At 41.2% G+C, this 17,607-nt stretch overlaps 1 protein-coding gene across 1 annotated transcript in view; it reads left to right on the top strand.

Moving 5' to 3' along the window:
* The first annotated feature begins 329 nt into the window (after positions 1 to 329).
* The window catches only part of LOC117528748 (E3 ubiquitin-protein ligase RBBP6-like), a 58,661-nt gene continuing 41,383 nt past the window's right edge, over positions 330 to 17,607 (top strand). Inside the window, exons 1-2 of the mRNA XM_034191380.1 lie at positions 330 to 593; positions 12,162 to 12,261. Coding sequence (XP_034047271.1) covers positions 434 to 593; positions 12,162 to 12,261 — 260 coding nt within the window. The 5' untranslated portion in view covers positions 330 to 433. The remainder of the gene's footprint in view (positions 594 to 12,161; positions 12,262 to 17,607) is intronic.

The raw sequence follows: 17,607 nt of genomic DNA, 5'->3' as shown, positions 1-17,607 counted from the left end.
GAAGCTAATTACAATTTTTTTTATTGTTTTTATTGCAACTAAACTTTTACAAAGCATACCTGAAATTGGTGAAAAGTTTTTTTTAAGAAGACGACATGAAGTTATTTTATTTTGGCTTGAATATTTGCTTAATATCTTGTTTTATTTATATATTTTAACCTTTTTTTAAGTTGTGATGTCGCCGGTTTTATGGATTTCTTTGTCAAAGCAGCAGCTGCCACCTGTTGCGCTTTGGAGCAGAGTGTGTTTTTTTTTTTTTTGGAGCGGCCGTGAACGCATCGCGTGATGCTGACGAGCTGTTCTGGTTTAAAGCAAACAGCTGGTTAGACACTCGGTACCGATAAACCTCTCAAATCAGACTGCCAGCTGACGGAACGCTACATTTTTACAACTGAATAACTGTCTTTTAAAAAGGGTGAAGAGATTTTTCGGTATGATTCACGTTCATTACAAGTTCTCGTTTAAACGGGACCATGACACGGTGGTTCTGGACCAGCCGAACATCACTCTGAAGGAGCTGAAGAAGCAGATCATGTGTAAGGAGAAGCTGAAGACCGGAGACCTCCAGATCACAGATGCTCAGAACAATCAAGGTAAACTGCACACCCATCATATGACGCTTTATTTAAACTTTGATAGAAAACACGTGGTTGCGTTTGACAGCTGGGGCGTAGGAAAGTCCTGGGGGGGGGATAAATGTCTGGAAATTAAGTGACAGGACATAAGGAGAGATTACACAACTTAAAATATCACGTAAATGCCCCCCCCCCCCCAAAAAAAAACAACCCTATAAAGTCAAGAGAATGACAACCTGCAGGTGTCAAAGGAACGTCTCTCTCCTGAGCAGTGGCGGCTCCAGAGGGGGGTTTGTGGGGTGGGGGGGGACATGACCGTAGCAAATCTCCAAATATGCATTTAAAAGTTCATTTCAGTTGCTTAGCACTGTTGGGCACTGCCTTTATAGAGGGTTTTCAATCATGTGACCAATTTGCTGCAGGACAGGTGCCGTCTCCATTCTGGATTACAAGGAGGCTGGCACGTGATAGAAAACTGGAGAGAATATACAGTTATTATGATGCTTTAAATCCTCAAGATAAATCTAATTATCATGATAGATGTGTAGCAGATGGTTCAGTGGATCCATATTAGGGTTATGACTACAAAACCTTTTTCAAAACTTTAATTTTCCCGATGTTGCATTTGATGAACTTTTACCCATAGATCACTTTTTTTGAAGTTTATTTCGTTGGATCATGAAAAAACCTCCCGCACCTAGCACCGCATCACTTTTAAGAATACATGAGTTTACACAATACTATTTAAAAATAACGTAACAAGAAAAGAATTAGCAAGTATCAAGAAATAACAAGAAAATATATGCAAATAAATATTGCTAAAATATATTAATAAATAATTAAAAGAAATAAAAAAATAAAGGTAAAATAGATAAAATTGATAACAGATCAAATATAACAGTATTCAGATGATCATCTCTGACACAACAACAGTCAATACTGGTCGCAAAAATGGTGTTGTAGCCAGGCTTCAGAGAACATTTTGAGACAAGGGATTCGATGAACCTCAATACATCGGCTGCCAACACCACATTCTTGATCTTGTTCTGCGACATGTGTTGGACTTCTTTTTTCCTATACGGTCACAGTCACCTAATGTTAACTATGAGTTTATTGATGAGATTTTGGAACAGTATGATGATTTGCAAAATGCACACATGGACACGGAAGTGATACCAGAGTATGAGAACCTTGGCTGGAGATATGATTTTAAATTCCCTTTTGAGCTTTGTAAATCATACAAGTTTTACAAAACAGAGGAAAAATGGCCTCGCATCAAATGGCACAAGCTGCCAACACTCACAGTGCCAGGTTGAACTCATGAGGAATTTTTGCACTTACTGCATTTTTCCTTCTTCCAAATTGGCGAGAACAGCTGAGGGTAACTTGTGATTTTCATTGCAACTACATGGTCGCGGGCCTGGTTTTCTAACCAACACTATTCAGAGACGGATTATGAAGACCTGCTGTTAGCAATATCCAAACTTAAGTGTCCCAAAGATGTGAAATGCTTCTCTACTCACTGGAAAAAGGAACTATCAGTGCTTGATGTGCCTCGCTTCAACATAGTAGCTGAGATGGCTATAAAGTTGATGGAGGAGGTTCGTTCTACTTGTAAAACAGATAAATATCTTAACAGCAAATTTATTAACACTAATACACAAATCTGAAACACTATTAAAAATACTACAAATGCTATATGTACTCATTTTCATGTATTCCTCGTGTATTGTATGTAAAAGTGACATGTTTGAGCCGCTAGGTGTTTTAATGTGAAATATGAAACTGTCTTAGGTGCGGGAGGTTTTTTCAAGGTCTGGCAAAACCAAAGTCATTTTTGTGAGTTTTAGTTAAAAGTTCATCATTTATAACCCCAGGCTAATAAATTTGAGATTTGTCATAACCCTAATCCGTATCTTATACCAGATAGTGAATTAAGTGGCGATGTAACAAACTGGCCGACAGTGTCACACTGCGATTTTGTGAACTAGGAAGCTGCCGACCAGGTCAGCCTCACCGGCCTCCTGCAGAGCATCACAGCGGAGCTCTGAAAGCGGAGGTTGTCTTGAAGCCCTGAGCGATTTCTCTCACCAGGCGCTAGAAGGGCAGCTTGTGGATCAGCAGCTCGGTGCTCGAGGACCAGAATGTAAATAAGCATCCGTATTGGAAGCGTTCTTGTGTTATCCTCAGCGGTATTTTTATGTATTCTTACATAATTTTATTGGCAAATAAAATAAAATTCTGGGAGCAGTGGATTTCTGTTAGCGGCGGATCTCTCTCAGCGCTACGGTGCCGTGAGGCTTCTTCACACCGACGTTGAAGCTTCTGCAATTGTTCGCCAAATGCACGTAGCGTATCACAGCGGCCACTGTAATCCAGAATGGGCGCGGGACACAAAATGACGTGACCGATACGTCACATGAAAACCCTCTATTACAGATTTGAAGTGATATTTTATTTTTAATTTTTAAGGCATGTAGCTGTATTCATAAGGTCAGTCATCCGGGCATTTAACCTCTAGAGGTGGTTTTGTCAGTGAAAACATCGCCGAACTCTACAAATACATATAATGTGGTCAGACTCGTCAATAAAGATAATTGAATGTACAGTGGTTCATTTCAGATCAGTTTGGTGTCTAAATCTCACTGTTCCAGGCAGTGAGAGCTATCAGCTGGCTGATAGAAGCAAGTTAGAGACAATAAAAAAAAAAACAGCTGATTTCAACAGAACAGCACACAGACCGAGTATGTTTTCACAAAGCGGCCAGTCGCGGAAGTATGGATTCTTGCCTTCGGATTGGCCACTTTGCCAAAGTGATGGAGCGTCGACCTCGAGAATTCTGTTCGTATGTAGAGTGTTTCTCATTGGTCAATATATGTTACATGATTATGAGGCTACATACTTGTATAGGGTGTCCCAAAAAATATACAACATTTAAAACACTCGGTTTGACCCTTAAATGCTACAAACTTAATCACTTATGTTTCTTTTTTACTTGCAGAGACCCTGAAGTTTATGTTGATGCCAAGCAAGACTCAGGAAAATGCCAAGATTACCCATACTACAGCGACCAAAAAGTATTGAGTTTTGGCACCAGACCAAGAGTGTCAAACAGGTGCAGCGACTTTATGCTAGACTGACAAAATGCAGGGCCAGTATTGACATTGGTATGAAAAACTTCAACCTTTCAGCTTTCTATCCAGCCATACATTTATTTCCTAGACATATGCTTTGACCATTTTCTTTGCTGATAAAATGTTGCATATTTTTTGGGACACCCGATATATGTATGTGATGTTGATATGTAGATCAAGCACCTTGGGGCAACTGTTTGTTCATTGTTTAGGAATGGCTCAGAGACTGCTGCTTTGTTTGATCAAAATTTTTTCAAAACTGTAAGGCACAACTGAGTGGACACCATTCCATAAATTCAGCTGGTTTTCAGTAAAAATTTTAATGGCTGAGAGATTTTGGTCTGGTAGTGTCGCCGTAAGGACGGCCCACGGCGCCTGGCGGCGATCTGCGCTTCGAGGCGGCAGCGTCTCGCCGTTTCAAGTTGAAAACTTCCACATTTCAGGCTCTGTTGACCCAGTAAGTCGTCAGAACAGAGAACTTTCAGAAGAAGTTGGCATGAGGAGTTTATTCGGACATTCCATTGTTAACGGACATTTTGTAATGAAAGAACGTGCGGGCAGAGTCGCATGTCGGGCCGGACCCGACCGCGGGGGGTCGCGACAGGAAAAACACCTCCGTTGGAAACCTTAACGGACAAGTTGGAACATGCCCAAGCTGTTAAACAGTTTCTCAGTTACTCACTTGTTGAAAGCCATCAAAAGCCGCCTGAATTTTACAAATGGTTTTAAACACGGAGGTGTTTTTCCTGTCGCGGCGCACACAGATTCGTCGAGTCGTCACGGAAACGACTCGGCAAATTTGCGCGCATGTCTTTCATTACAAAATGTCCTTAAACAGTGGAATGTCCGCATAAAGTCCTCATGCCGGCCTCTTCTGAATCTTCTCTGTTCTCTCACGACGTCCTGGGTGAATTAAGCCTTAAATTAGGATGTTTTCAGGTCGAAACAGGCCGACGACGGCGCCTGGCGTCCCGGTCTGTGGGAAGTCCTTACACCGACAGAAACACCCTATAATCTCTCATCAGCCGTTAAACTTTTCACCAAAAACCAGCTTAATTTCTCGAATAGTGTCCACTCGGATATTCCTCACAGGTCCAGAAAAAATTTTGGTAAAGCAACGCGCGCCGTCTCGAGCAGCGTGTGAAACAAAGGAATTTAGCCGAGAGGGCTGAACCACATCTCACTCAAGGCCTGTCCACAGGGAAATGATGTCACCAACACGCGTGAAAAAACTCACACATGCGCACAAGGGTTCAAGCATGATTGGTGTAATCGCACGTCATTCAAATCCATATAGTTAAAAAAAAATAAAATAAAAGGGTCGGTTTATTACCTAATAGACCTCGTATATTCAATTTGGTATTTCAAATTGTGCAATATGGAGGGTAGTGGAAATCCGCCAAATAAGCTGAACGCTGAGAGGTGCCACTGTGTGGATGCTTCAGAGTTACAGATGGCGGAAGACGGCACTCATACGCAATGACACAGGTATCTTGCATTATTTCACTTTGAGTTGTTGTAGTTGTTACCCTAACTCTAGTCCCAACACTACTCATTTTGATTATCTGCACTGAGAAAATTAGGAAATACACCCTTGACACTGGACAACAACATTGCGAGTATATTGTAGTATATTGGCCAACTGACTACTGCTAGTTTTACTTAGCTCAGCCCAATCACCGGCCGTATCACTACTTTCCAGTCCTGGGAACCGACTGGTTGTTTGCCTGGGTGGTTTCTAGCCAACACCCAGGGTGGTTCGATTGTGTCGTGACACTTGGTATTGGTGCATCTTTCCAAACCAAATGGCCCCAACACTTACTGCACACGTTATTAATTCACACATACAACACTTAGAACTAACAGCTGCATCTGATTGAGTGAGTGAGTGATTTTTTTCATATAAAATGTCAGCTTGCATAAAATAATGCAAAAATGTATTAACTAAACCCATAAAAACATAAAATACAGGGTAACACCAAAAAAAAGTAAAAAAAAAAAAAAAAAAAAAAAAAAAAAAAAAAATGCTTGTTTCCATTGTGGCCCAACAAATTAATCACAGACAAACATAAAACCCATAACAACTAACATAGTAGAATAAATAATAATTATTAATTTTATATATTTCAATAATAAAACTCATTTGCATCCATTTGACACAACATGTATGCAAATTTGGTAAAAATTTGCAAGCAGAACAAGTATTGAAGCAAAGAACATAATATTTACAGAGGAATCTTTCAAATGGTGAAACAAGCACCAAATTTGGCACAGATACTCCTTAGACATTACTTGTTATAAAAGCACATTAGCCACGGTAGGGGTCAATTGAGGAATTACACAAAGGTCAAAATTTAAAAATGCTCCAGTCATATTGAAAACTATATCATATTATTTGTCTGATCCAAAAGATTCCAAAATGGTATAGTTTGGACTGTCTGTGACTGAATATTATGAAGTTATGGGATAAAACAGCAAGAATGGTGACAAAGTTCAATTTCAGTTTGTACAGGGGTCAAAAGTTAAAGTTGCTCCAGTGTTGGTTAAAAAAAAAAAAGTGGTGCAAATTATTGGTTGTGCTAATGGGATTTAATAAATGGAATGGTTTTGACTGTGTTGATTCTTTGGTTTCCAAAGTAACGGTCAAGCAAGATCAACATCCATTGGATTCTATGACATGTGACATATGTTACCTTGTAACATGATAACTAACCATGACACATAGTGCACTATTCCTTTTTAAAACCCTATTAACTCAACCAATAATTTGCATCACTTTTTACCAAAATTATAGCACCTTTAACTTTTGACTCCTGTACAAACTGCAACCATTCTTGCTGTTTTTACCCCATAACTCCATAACGTTCATTCACAGATAGTCCAAACTACACCTTTTTGGAATGTTCATAATCAGACAAATAATGTGGTATAGTTTTCAATATGATTGGAACACTTTTAAATTTTGACCCCTGTATAATTCTTCATTTGACCCCTACATGGCTGCCTATTCAAAATTCAAGTGGCTAGCGTGCTTTGACAAAAGAGTGATGTCTAAGAAGTATTTGTGCCAAATTGTGCTTGTTTCCACAAATGAACAGTTGTTACAGTAATCTGCTCCACTAAAGAGAAAAACTGCACATCTAACGACTAGATGTTAATAGTTGTTTGCTACCAAACAACTTAATAAAAATTTGGGTTGGGGGGATTTGTTTTATTTGAAGGGTTGTCCATTGCTCAGTGGTGCTTAAGCCCCTGTCACATTGGCGTGTTCGTAGAGCTGCATATTGCAGCGTTGTTTCATTTAAATACGCCCGAAATGCGTGCGTACTCAGCCTTTTTCAGTGTTTGTTCATAGTTGCAGTTGCGTGTGTTTGCTTTTTAATGTGTGAACACAGTTGCGTGTACCATGCCGCTATTTAAGCAGTTCAGTGCTATTTTCTGCCTCTGTGGAAGTGTGATCTGTTCTCTGCTGCAGGTGTGGTGCGGCTCAAAAACAGTGTCATTTAACATTATTATTATTATTATATTTTTTTGTTTGTTTGGTTTTTTTTTGTCTTGGTGGATCACTTTCATTGTGTCCAGATGCTGCTGAGTCTGGCTGTGGTAAAGGCTGCCCTGAATGAAATGCTGTGTGACTTGTTAAACGTTTAAAGCTCTGTTTGCTTCGATCAGGTCTGCTGATTTGATCAGACTGATCGATCAGGTCGTCTGGTGAGCGCACTAACATGCAGCAAGTGCGCATTTATTTTAAAGAGTCACAGCTCTTTTCAGCTTTGATCATACTGATCGACCAGGGCGTTTGATGATCGCACCGACATGCAGTGAGTGTCGATCAGAGAGAGAGAGAGAGCGACCTGCTGTTTCTGTTGTGTTTCTGGATTTCTGAGTTGAGGTTCGATTCCCTGTTCTGAACACACAGGTGCTGTGGGCTGTGTGCTCATGTTCTCCACCTGATGCATTCAGTTTTTGGTTGTGTACAGGAGCGCAGTGTTGCACAGACTTGCATGCAGTAATGCTGTGCTGCGCAGACCTGCTTCAAACTGTGTCCAGCGCTCTACGCCAAAGAAAATTAAACATGTTTAATTTCTTCCTTCCTACCCGCGTAGCCCTCAACATACTGCTGCATATTGAGAAAAAACTCCACATGAAGTGGGCGGAGAGCTGCTCATTGCAGCGTAGACGATACGCTGCAATGAGAAGCTCTACGAATATGCCAATGTGAAAGGGGCTTTAGGTCCAAATTTGAAGTAGCTATTTGAGATGGGCTCCTGGAACATCATTTCTCTCAGCAAGATCTTTCATCTTCCACTGTTGTTGAAGGATCTTAGAAAGCTCTGCGATGAGGCCTGAGTCAACTACGACGACGCTGCATGCTGACACACTCATGACTGCATGCACAGGTGGTTTCATGTTTGCACTCGTGTTTGCTCACTTTTTGACTTCAGCATAGCCACCGTAGGCTACACTACAACTGTATAATATCCTAAATCGTCTCAGCTCTACCAGGGAGATAATCTATATTAGAAGAAACAAGTATGCCTTTTTCATAGTACTGTATACAAATAATGAATGTCTTTCCATTCTTTCAATGGTACGAATATTTCATGAGGTGAAAGATGGAACATATATTCGTTCCGTTGAAAGAATGGAAAAACATTCATCATTTGTTTTATATAATGGTGAAAATAGATCCCTGTCATTTGATATTTTATTTTTATTAACTTATAAACAACAGAAAAGGGACTTACATTTTGGTCCTCACAGTCCAACACGAACTTTAAATCAGAGTCCAAAATTGTTCCCAGTAATCCCTGGTGCCGTCCACTGACTTTGTGTACAGACTGCCATCTGCTTTCCTCACTCCAATGAAAAATCGCGTCATAAATTTGTCCAGCTTTTCATCCTAATTTCATCCTAACAGCTCTTCATGCCTCCAGACAGCTTACAGCGTGGTGGATTTGTTTTTCATGTGTGTGTATGTTAGAAGAATTAGCAGTGTCAATTAGCTCCTTCAAATTGGCCGCCAGCAAAACAAATTCCGCTATGTTTAACTAAACACCGTCCCCAGTAGTGTGAGCATGCGCAGTGGTCGGGCGTGCAATAGCACATTTCATATAGCGCCACAATTGCACGCTAAAAAAGAACTATTGCACAGTCAATGAAACACAACAGCAGATGACATGAATAATGCATGTCACGTGACTTACAACCCGCCAATCAAATGACAAGGATCCACTCAGCCGTTTATATAATATCCAATAAGAAACCACAGTGATTATCACAACATAAACAGGAACATTATGGTACTGAAGCTACAGAAGACACAATTGATGACTTTGTGTGGTATTGTGTCAATAGCAACAGCCTAAAAAAACTTTTACCTTTGTTTCCTGTTTTGTGATATTGGTGTAACACTGAGTTGTTTTGTTTATTTATATAACTTTGCCTATGAAGGCCTTCATATTTAATGTGGGCAGCCAATGAAAGCTCTAAGCTTATTTCTGAAAGGGTCCACGGTACTCATCTCTCCACCTCCCAGCACCTCAGTTCAAAGTTCATACTGCTGGAGACAGTACAACATTCAGTTCTGGAAGTGCCCGTTGGCAACTTGGCTGCAATCAGGAAACAAACCCGGATCGCTGGTGTCGCAGTTGTGTAAACCTTTAGACCACCACCTTCTCTTTCATGTTTACCCATCTTTGTTTTTGCTTGTTTTTGGTTTTTCTCCATCAGCCAAAAGTGATGCTGTTGCGCAACATTTGTAATGAACTCCAGCCTTGAGAGTGGCAACTGTCTCTGAAGTCCCCAAGGCTGTAAGTGTCCGAGTATCCATGGGTGGATGCACCTACTTCTGGTCTACTCACTGCAGTGGTCTGTGTACCAAGACACTCCTTGTGATGTCAACAAGTGTATTATGAGGCTCAGATTTTGGCACTCTTTGGGTGGTTTGGCCACTGTCTTCCAACTTTGTGTCAAAGGTTTACTTAGGGGGACAAGTCAGTCGCAGATCTGGGGACATTTGGTTTGAGGGGGTTTGTTGAAGACCTAGCAACTGGAAGAAGCCCTTCATGTCACATGGTTGTGGCAAATAGATGGCTAATTTCCAGATAGAGGGATGGACTGCCTGGATGGCTGTTAATCAGGATCCGTGGAAGATGCAGTGGTATGTAGTGCAGGTGCGTGCCTCCCAGACCTGATTTATGTGAGTCAGTTGATCCCAGTGCAGTGCATAAGCATTGATTCAGGTGTTGTGCCAACATGAGGCTCGGTTGCAGCAGATTAGTGTACAGTGATGGCAAGAAACTGAGACTGGAAACAAGGATTTTGAATAGCAAATGTCACTAATTTTGCAGCAATACTGAAATTCTTGTGGTTGGGTTTGGGGGGGGGGGGGGGGGGGGGTACTTCTGACTGCAAATGATCACATGATGTGATGAAGTGTGAAGAGGCCAAATCATTTCTTGTGGGAATTAGTTTGTGAAGAGCCTTGAAAGAGTGAACCAAATGTTGTTTTTATGAACGCTGTAATCTCAGTGGTCCAACTTTCTTCTCATCTGAAGGTTGTATTTGTACAAAACTATGTTGAGATGTGTATTCTGCCTCTGTACTGGATTTGGAATAATAATAAAAAAAACTAGCCCTATGCAATAACTGGGTTTGACTGTCCAGCACACTTTACCAAATACACTCAACAAAAATATAAAGGCAACACTTTTGGTTTTGCTCCCATTTTGTATGAGATGAACTCAAAGATCTAAAACTTTTTCCACATACACAATATCACCATTTCCCTCAAATACTGTTCACAAACTAGTCTAAATCTGTGATAGTGAGCACTTCTCCTTTGCTGAGATAATCCATCCCACCTCACAGGTGTGCCATATCAAGATGCTGATTAGACACCATGATTAGTGCACAGGTGTGCCTTAGACTGCCCACAATAAAAGGCCACTCTGAAAGGTTCAGTTTTATCACACAGCACAATGCCACAGATATCGCAAGATTTGAGGGAGCGTGCAATTGGCATGCTGACAGCAGGAATGTCAACCAGAGCTGTTGCTCGTGTATTGAATGTTAATTTCTCTACCATAAGCCGTCTCCAAAGGCATTTTAGAGAATTTGGCAGTACATCCAACCAGCCTCACAACCGCAGACCACGTGTAACCACACCAGCCCAGGACCTCCACATCCAGCATGTTCACCTCCAAGATCAAGATCGTCTGAGACCAGCCACTCAGACAGCTGCTGAAACAATCGGTTTTCATAACCAAAGAATTTCTGCACAAACTGTCAGAAACCATCTCAGGGAAGCTCATCTGCATGCTCGTCGTCCTCATCGGGGTCTCGACCTGACTCCAGTTTGACGTCGTAACCGACTTGAGTGGGCAAATGCTCACATTCGCTGGCGTTTGGCACGTTGGAGAGGTGTTCTCTTCATGGATGAATCCCGGTTCACACTGTTCAGGGCAGATGGCAGACAGCGTGTGTGGCGTCGTGTGGGTGAGCGGTTTTCTGATGTCAATGTTGTGGATCAAGTGGCCCATGGTGGCGGTGGGTTTATGGTATGGGCAGGCGTCTGTTATGGACGAAGAACACAGGTGCATTTTATTGATGGCATTTTGAATGCACAGAGATACCGTGACGAGATCCTGAGGCCCATTGTTGTGCCACATCCAAGAACATCACCTCATGTTGCAGCAGGATAATGCACGGCCCCATGTTGCAAGGATCTGTACACAATTCTTGGAAGCTGAAAATGTCCCAGTTCTTGCATGGCCGGCATACTCACCGGACATGTCACCCATTGAGCATGTTTGGGATGCTCTGGACCGGCGTATATGACAGCGTGTACCAGTTCCTGCCAATATCCAGCAACTTCGCACAGCCATTGAAGAGGAGTGGACCAACATTCCACAGGCTACAACTGACAACCTGATCAACTCTATGCGAAGGAGATGTGTTGCCCTGCATGAGGCAAATGGTGGTCACACCAGATACTGACTGGTATCCCCCCCCCAATAAAACAAAACTGCACCTTTCAGAGTGGCCTTTTATTGTGGACAGTCTAAGGCACACCTGTGCACTAATCATGGTGTCTAATCAGCATCTTGATATGGCACACCTGTGAGGTGGGATGGATTATCTCAGCAAAGGAGAAGTGCTCACTATCACAGATTTAGACTAGTTTGTGAACAGTATTTGAGGGAATGGTGATATTGTGTATGTGGAAAAAGTTTTAGATCTTTGAGTTCATCTCATACAAAATGGGAGCAAAACCAAAAGTGTTGCGTTTATATTTTTGTTGAGTGTATATGGGGGGGGAGCTTTCGGGCATCACTTCACAAATGGTGGAATATAACTGGAATGAACACCATGCAAAATGCTCTACCTGAAGGATGTTTGTGGGCATGTACTGACTCTAAACATTTCTCTATTATCGTCTTTTTTTCAGAGTACACAAATGATGAAGGCCTCATCCCCAAAGGTTCTACTGTTAATGTGAGGAGAATTCCCAGTAGAGTCAAATCATTAGTCAGCAAAAGCAAAACCATGTAAGTATAATTTTAGGCTTACTATAAACATGTTGTTTTTGTTGTGTTTTGGCCCATATCTGTTTGCCATTTTTGTTTTTATCCATTAAATTTGGCTTGTTTCATTTATTTATATAGCGCCAAATCACAACAAAGTTGCCTCAAGGCACTTCACACAAATGTCTAACCTTACCAACCCCTAGAGCAAGCACACAGGTGACAGTGGTAAGAAAAGGTTTAATGATATGATTCCTTCTTTATGTTCTCCAATGCCATATACCAACACAGTACAGAGTAGCTACCTAAACTCTGTGAGTGAGATAGATTATCTCCTCAATAGTTTTACATCCTCATTGAGCACAACTTTGGATGCTGTAGCTCCTCTGAAAAGAGCCTTCAATCAGAAGTGCCTGACTCCTTGCAACTCGCAGCTTAAAGCAGATAACCTGTAAGTTGGAGAGGAAATGGCGTCTCACTAATTTAGAAGATCTTCACTTAGCCTGGAAAAAGAGTCTTTTGCTCTATAAAAAAGCCCTCTGTAAAGCTAGGGCATCTTACTACTCATCACTAATTGAAGAAAATAAGAACAACCCCAGGTTTCTTTTCAGCACTGTAGCCAGGCTGACAAAGAGTCAGAGCTCTATTGAGCTGAGTATTCCTTTAACTTTATCTAGTAATGACTTCATGAGTTTCTTTGCTAATAAAATTTTAACTATTAGAGAAAAAATTACTCATAACCATCCCAAAGACATATCGTTATCTTTGGCTGCTTTCAGTAATGCTGGTATTTGGTTAGACTCTTTCTCTCCGATTGTTCTGAGTTATTTTCATTAGTCAATTCCTCCAAACCATCAACATGTCTATTAGACCCCATTCCTACCAGGCTTCTCAAGGAAGCCCTACCATTAATTAATGCTTCGATCTTAAATATGATCAATCTATCTTTATTAGTTGGCTATGTACCACTGGCTTTTAAGGTGGCAGTAATTAAACCATTACTTAAAAAGCCATCACTTGACCCAGCTATCTTAGCTAATTATAGGCCAATCTCCAACCTTCCTTTTCTCTCAAAAATTCTTGAAAGGGTAGTTGTAAAACAGCTAACTGATCATCTGCAGAGGAATGGTCTATTTGAAGAGTTCAGTCAGGGTTTAGAATTCATCATAGTACAGAAACAGCATTAGTGAAGGTTACAAATGATCTTCTTATGGCCTCAGACAGTGGACTCATCTCTGTGCTTGTTCTGTTAGACCTCAGTGCTGCTTTTGATACTGTTGACCATAAAATTTTATTACAGAGATTAGAGCATGCCATAGGTATTAAAGGCACTGCGCTGCGGTGGTTTGAATCATATTTATCTAATAGATACAATTTGTTCATGTAAATGGGGAGTCTTCTTCACAGACTAAGGTTAATTATGGAGTTCCACAAGGTTCTGTGCTAGGACCAATTTTATTCACTTTATACATGCTTCCCTTAGGCAGTATTATTAGAAAGCATTGCTTAAATTTTCATTGTTACGCAGATGATACCCAGCTTTATCTATCCATGAAGCCAGAGGACACACACCAATTAGTTAAACTGCAGGAATGTCTTACAGACATAAAGACATGGATGACCTCTAATTTCCTGCTTTTAAATTCAGATAAAACTGAAGTTATTGTACTTGGCCCCACAAATCTTAGAAACATGGTGTCTAACCAGATCCTTACTCTGGATGGCATTACCCTGACCTCTAGTAATACTGTGAGAAATCTTGGAGTCATTTTTGATCAGGATATGTCCTTCAATGCGCATATTAAGCAAATATGTAGGACTGCTCTTTTACATTTGCACAATATCTCTAAAATTAGAAAGGTCTTGTCTGAGTGATGCTGAAAAACTAATTCATGCATTTATTTCGTCTAGGCTGAACTATTGTAATTCATTATTATCAGGTTGTCCTAAAAGTTCCCTGAAAAGCCTTCAGTTAATTCAAAATGCTGCAGCTAGAGTACTGACGGGGACTAGAAGGAGAGAGCATATTTCACCCATATTGGCTTCTCTTCATTGGCTTCCTGTTAATTCTAGAATAGAATTTAAAATTCTTCTTCTTACTTATAAGGTTTTGAATAATCAGGTCCCATCTTATCTTAGGGACCTCTTAGTACCATATCACCCCAATAGAGCACTTCGCTCTCAGACTCCAGGCTTACTTGTAGTTCCTAGGGTTTGTAAGAGTAGAATGGGAGGCAGAGCTTTCAGCTTTCAGGCTCCTCTCCTGTGGAACCAGCTCCCAATTCGGATCAGGGAGACAGACACCCTCTCTACTTTTAAGATTAGGCTTAAAACTTTCCTTTTTGCTAAAGCTTATAGTTAGGGCTGGATCAGGTGACCCTGAACCATCCCTTAGTTATGCTGCTATAGACTTAGACTGCTGGGGGGTTCCCATGATGCAGTGTTTCTTTCTCTTTTTGCTCTGTATGCACCACTCTGCATTTAATCATTAGTGATTGATCTCTGCTGTCTTCCACAGCATGTCTTTTTCCTGATTCTCTCCCCTCAGCCCCAACCAGTCCCAGCAGAAGACTGCCCTCCCTGAGCCTGGTTCTGCTGGAGGTTTCTTCCTGTTAAAAGGGAGTTTTTCGTTCCCACTGTCACCAAGTGCTTGCTCATAGGAGGTCGTTTTGACCGTTGGGGTTTTTCTGTAATTATTGTATGGCTTTTGCCTTACAATATAAAGCACCTTGGGGCAACTGTTGTTGTGATTTGGCGCTATATAAATAAAATTGATTTGATTTGAAGAAAAAAAACTCACTCTGATTTGAGGAAGAAACCTCAAGCAGACCAGACTCAAAGGGGTGGCCCTCTGTTTGGGCCATGCTACGACACAATTGACAAAAACGAATGTACAGGAAATTTTGGGTGTCCGTGCTGGTGCACAGGCCAGGAGACTTGCAGAAAAAGACATCAGGCATCAGAAACACAACAAATACAGTATAATTTGTCAGCATTAAGCAACAAAAAAACAGAAGAAATTCTAAGGTGATCGCCGGCCACTAGCCCTAGTGAAGCCCTAAGCTTCACTAAAAGACCCAGACTTTAGATATAGTTGAGGCCGCTGCCCGCTCTGTTTACTAATAAATGAATTTAAAAGGGTAAAAAGCATAGTATCATACTATGTCAGTATGCTAGCTACATGAAAGAGAAAATAAGTGCGTCTTACGTCTGGACTTGAAAATCTCTACAGAATCTGACTGTATTGATGCAGGGAGATCATTCCACAAAGCAGGTGCACGATAAGAGAAAACTCTGTGACTCGCAAACTTTTTATTCACCCTAGGGACACAAAGTAGTCCTGCACCCAGAGAATGCAGAGCCCGGGCCGATACACAGGGTTTAAGCAGGTCATCTCGGTAGGAAGATGCCAGTCCGTGAATAATTTTATAGGTTAATAACAGAACCTTAAAAGAACACATTTGTTTGCACTGGTTTTTGCATCATATTTGCTTTGTGGTCAAAGGCCGCAGCAGCACTGACGTGCACGGGGATTACCCACACATCAATTGGGCTTACACAGGACAGCCAGCAGTGTTGTGGCACAAACACAGTGGTCATGGGATGCCCTGTCAGCATCGTGCAGTGAAGTGCAGAAGAATGATGTCTAAAGAGTGCTGGAAGCTGGCCCACACCGTCGAGTGGAACACAATGAACTCGCCACCTGTACGAGTTCACATCACTCACTCTGTTTCAAACCAGGGAGGGAGGGTGGGGGGTGGGGGGGCAGACTGACAGTTTCCTTCTCTGGGAATAAAAAAGTAGACACATTAAATTTTAAATCTACCTTTTGGTCACATTTAAATCAGCTCTTGATATCTTAGTGTGCTGAAACAGTTGATAGTTGTGCCACAAAATGTGGTCTCTGAATAGTCCATGTTGGTAGGCCCGTCTGACCATCATGTGGCAGCCTTCACAAACACCCTAGATCATACAGTTCCAAAAACAACCTGATCCTTTCTGTACAACTACTGTGCTTGTTGCAGAGTAGCTAGTTGCTACCAGTCTGTTAAAACTATGCAGGTAAGAATATTTCATGAAGTCAAAGATTGAATGAAATTCATTATTTGTTTTATAGAACACCTAAAATAGTTCCTTGTCATTTGATATTAATTTAGAAACAAGAGAAAAGTGACTTACATTTTGGTGTGTGTCACTGGTCCTTTGAGGTCAAGAGGTTCCAAACAGTCCAACATTAACTTTAAATAGCAGTCCAATCCAAAACTGTTCTCAGTCAACTTGCAAGAGCAGTCATTCGTTGTGTCGCAGTTGTGAATCTCGCACTCACGGTCCGTGACTCACCAAGAGGTCAGTTTTAGCCGAGTTCCGGTGTCAGGAGCTCAGCACTCGCAGTGTAAACACACCTCATGAAGTATGGGCGATAAGATGGCATCGGGGCACAGCAGAGGTCCATCACAGGTGCTACATCTCCTCTAGATAACCCTCTCAACTTGGGAGAAAGTGTCATCATCATAAATCACCCGTGAACTCACTGAATCAACGCAGTCCACATCCTCGCTTTGCCATTGTTTACATGCGCTGTGAGACGGCAGAACTCTGCTGGTGCCACGGTGCATTCTAGGAAGTGCAGAGGAGCGCCAGGGGGATTATCGGAAATGTTGGAGTACCGAATAGTTTCAAAACAATCCAATCCGAAATTGTTCATGTACAGACTGCCGTCTGCTTTCTTCAGTCTAGCAAAAAACTTGGGACAGAAATTTGTCACGCGCATCATCCGACAGCGCTTCTACTTCGGCTAGAGACATCCCAACGACTACTGCAAATTCCTCCAGATGGCTTATGGCGTACTGGGTTTGTTTTTTGTGTTACAAGAATGAGCACCATCAATAAGCTTGTTTTAAATTGTCATCTGTCACCAAAACAAACCCCGCCATGTTTGTTTTTAAACTAAGCACATTAACAGTGTTTATACATTACGGTGGTCCTGGCATGCAATGGTACAAAATGTATGGAACCAAAATTGCACGGTAAATGGAGCAAAGTGACAAAGGATCAGTATCATGTGACATACAAACCACCAATCAAATGACAAGGATCTATTTAGGTGTCATTTAATAATAGTTAATGAAGGGAAAAAATTTGTAAAAGCGCTTTTTGTGTATTGACTATTTACATTTGGCTTATACGTACAGTAGTGTTCAGAATAGTAGTAGTGCTATGTGACTAAAAAGATTAATCCAGGTTTTGAGTATATTTCTTATTGTTACATGGGAAACAAGGTACCAGTAGATTCTCACAAATCCAACAACACCAAGCATTCATGATATGCACACTCTTAAGGCTATGAAATTGGGCTATTGATAAAAAAAA

Source organism: Thalassophryne amazonica, chromosome 16 (genome assembly GCF_902500255.1).
Source record: "Thalassophryne amazonica chromosome 16, fThaAma1.1, whole genome shotgun sequence".
NCBI lineage: Eukaryota > Metazoa > Chordata > Actinopteri > Batrachoidiformes > Batrachoididae > Thalassophryne > Thalassophryne amazonica.
This window is presented reverse-complemented; position numbering and strand designations above follow the sequence as displayed.